General features: G+C 41.3%; 1 protein-coding gene across 1 annotated transcript; it reads right to left on the reverse strand.

Moving 5' to 3' along the window:
- Positions 1-75: 75 nt before the first annotated feature.
- CSUI_005860 (wd g-beta repeat-containing protein) lies at positions 76-3,205 on the reverse strand (the record flags this gene model as incomplete). Its single annotated transcript, XM_068066027.1, has 2 exons — positions 76-1,618; positions 2,659-3,205. Coding segments are annotated over 2 exons (792 nt in total), but the record flags the coding sequence as incomplete, so codon positions are not given.
- Positions 3,206-3,662: the final 457 nt, after the last annotated feature.

Below are 3,662 nucleotides of genomic sequence, written 5' to 3' on the forward strand. Positions count from 1 at the left end.
TACAAGAGAGACAATCTTAGTGCTCTGTCTCCACCTGCTGACTTATCTATCTTTAATCTATCTATCTATCTTTATTCTATCTATCTATCTGTCTTTATTCTATATATCTATCTATCTGTCTTCATTCTATATATCTATCTGTCTTCATTCTATCTATCTTTATTCTCTCTATCTCTATCTCTGTATCTTCCCGTATCTATTTACGATTTGGTAGAGATCTGCTATCTCAGAATTTCTCTCCCATCCTTCTCCAACGAAGATATACTGGTCATGCAGTTGAAAAAGCCTCGACAGCTATCGAACGAAGAGTAGATAGAAGTAAGAGAGAAATCTATGTCTCACTCTCTCTTGATCAAGGACCTCTTTCTATCTTTCGTTTGGAACTTCTCTTCCTTCTTTTCCTCCGCTCTGGGTGGTGTACATACACCTGACGAGAAAAGCAGCATGCGATAAATCTGACATCTAGGATAGGAGCTCCTCGCCCCCATTTGATCGACTTCGCATGCAAATCTCTTTCTCTCTGTCTTCAATAAGAGTAGAGCAGAAGAAGAACGAAGAAAAGAACGGAAAGAAAAAAGAAACATTCTTCGGAGAACGACCGCTCGAGTGCAAAAGAAGAAAGAAGCAGACGACAACAAGGGAGAAGAACGAGAAGAAGAGATACCCTTAGACATAAATCGAAAAAGTTCTGCTTTCGTCTCTTTCTTGCTTACAAGAAGAAAAGATGTCTCTATCAATCTCTATCGCCTAGTCCACTTCCATCGGTAAACTAAACCAAGAAGGAATTTAAATTATCATCATAACGAACAGTCTTGACTAAACAAGAGAAAAATACAAAGAGATAAGAAAGAAAGAAAGAAAGAAGCACAGTTGTCGGAGAGTGTTCTAAGAGATAGTCTCACGTACACGAGACCGGTGGATGATAGATCATTGATTCACCTACTCCCCTGTCTCTACCAGGTAGGTGTACATACACCCGAGACGAGGAATCTAGTCAGAGAAAGGTAAGAAGGAGTGAAGGAAATAAACAAGACGTGCAACTAAATAAGACATCTTACGACCAGCCATTAGGTTGGATCTACCTCTCTCTTCATCTATCGCTCTGTTTGAGAGGTTTATCTATCTATCGATCTATCGTGGATCCATTCTCTCGCCCCATTGTTTTCCTCAACATCTCTTACACGCTTTCCGTACTAAAATTCTTTCTTTCGTCTTTGCCTCCCCCTCTCCCTCTCATATTGTCTTTGCTAAGATCCGTCTTCTTCCACAGAATACACAAATCTCTCTCTGTCTCTTCCTTCCTTCCTTCCTCTTTCTCCTCTCTTTTTCATTTGGCCTCTCTTTCTTTTCTTATTCTCCTTCTTTGTATGTGTTTAATCTTCTTTCTCTAGTTCGATGAGAGCAATTCCATTCCTTACGTCCTTCTCTACGATCCATCGCCCAAATCGACTTTCTTTGCTTATCGCCGCTATCAGAAACCTCTCTGATGGAGAGACAGCTAGACCCGCAACGACACCTCCATGAGGGAAATCAAAGCCTTGGCTTGTTTGATACAAACCAACACTCTCAGAAAAGTTCGAAGATGAAGAGGGCTTCTTTCTCCCACCATTCATATCTTCTAAAGAAAAAAAGAAAGAAAGAAAGAAAGCTGTTGGCTGTTTCGTGGCTGGAAGTTCCCCTTAGAACCCAGGTGTATGTACAGCTCGACAATTATCTTCTTTCAAAATCGGCGGCCCGCATGAAATACCGAGTGAGATGTATACATGCATTTACATGCGTCCATATATCGACGGAGAGATACACCTATGTACTATCTATGTATAAATACATGTATGCATGCATGTATATATATATATATATACATATATATTTGTATATAGTATCTATGTATCGTGATACATTGAGAGACCAGAGTAAGCCTGATTTATTGAGGCCGTTGGAAGTGAGCAAAGGCCTCGAGATCAACTAGGGATTGAAAAGACACATACACACCTGTGTACATAGGCAACAGTACATTTCCTATGTAGGTGTAGATACAGAAGTATACAGAGAGATATGGAAATAATTCATTCCACTTTTTTATATTCGCATATACATCTTCAGACATGACTTCTATACAGGTGCTTGTTTCTCTTTCAAGTCTCTCCCTGAAGCTCCATCAAGCAGCAAAGAAACGTCTCTCTCTCTCTCTCTCTCTCTATCCAAACACCTCGACAGGGATGTATCTTACTTACCTACTTACCTACTCACTCGTCGTCGCCTTGTCTATATATGTCTATGTATGCACATACACGTCTAATTGCATTTGTCGTATGTGCACCGATAGATACATGAAGTACGTGCAGCAGTACAGAACGTCAAAGAGAAAGAGGGGAGATAGAATGACCGAAATCACTATAACCTACTTACATATCTATATCTATGTATATCTCTCTCTCCCACTATATATAAAGAGATAGATAGATAGATACATACGCGACATCTGTGTACACTTGAAGCAGAAAGGAAAGAAGAAGAAAGAAGAGAGAGGAAAAGAGACGAGAAGAGAGAAGAGCCAAAAAAGAAGATGAATGAGGCGATGCAATGAAGAGATATTGTTCTCATTCTCTTCTTTCCACTCTCTCTTTTCTCCCAGTTGTTCTTCTTCTTCTTTCTTACCTTCATCGTTATGGAATCGATTCTTCTTCTTTTTCGCCAGCCCATTCTTCTCTTCTTCTTCTCCTCCTGTTCTTTGAGCCCTTCCTGTGATGCTCCACATGGAGATATTGCCACTCTCCGAGCCAGTAAAGAAAACGTCACTCTGTCTTAAGGCGACCAAGGAACTTACGCCCCCCCCTGCCAATACACTAGAGCTACTATGGCTCTTCTCTCCTGCTTTCCTTTCAGAGGAGAGATCTTTCTTCCCATTTCTCCATATCATCTTCATCATAGCCTCTTTCGTCTTCTCTTCTTCTTTCTTATCTGGCTGATGTGTATCAGAACACGAAGAAGAAGAAGAAGAAGAAGGAGGAAAGAGAAGAGGGTAAGAGGAGCGCTGACGTGCATGGAGAAGCTGGGAAGCGAGAGGCTTCTTTTTTAAAGTCGAATAGAGAGAGACAAGGCCCCTGCTGTCCCCGCATGCAAAGAGGGATGGAGAAAGAAGAGCGCAGGAATCGAGAGAAGATAACTGAGGTGTGAAGACCAAGTGCGTATCTTGCTGCAACTGAAGAGAGAAGAGCCACAACACACCAAATCAAAAAGAACATGGGAAAAAGAAAAAGAAAGATATTATCTGTTTTGGGACACTTCACTGATATGCCATGAAGAGAAAAGAAGAATAAGAAGGGGTTCGTGTGTGGATCTCCATCGATGCGTAGACTTCACAGACGGCTAAAAAGATTTGATTCTCCTACGATCATATCGCTTGTGCAAACGGAACGAAACCTCAGCATACGCCTACAGGCCTATATATATAGATAGATAGATATGCTATGATATCCTTGATCTTTCTTCTCTGTCTATCCCTTCACCTTGATAAGATAGGTGCATGAGCACTCTCACCTTCATCAGCTAAAAACGTGATATCGATAGATGGACATCTCTCCCTCTCCCTCTCTCTTACTCCCTCTCCCTCTCCCTTTCTCTCCCTCTCTCTTACTCCCTCTCCCTCTCTCTCCCTCTCT

The sequence above is a fragment of the Cystoisospora suis genome (assembly GCF_002600585.1).
Source record: "Cystoisospora suis strain Wien I chromosome Unknown contig_2883, whole genome shotgun sequence".
NCBI lineage: Eukaryota > Apicomplexa > Conoidasida > Eucoccidiorida > Sarcocystidae > Cystoisospora > Cystoisospora suis.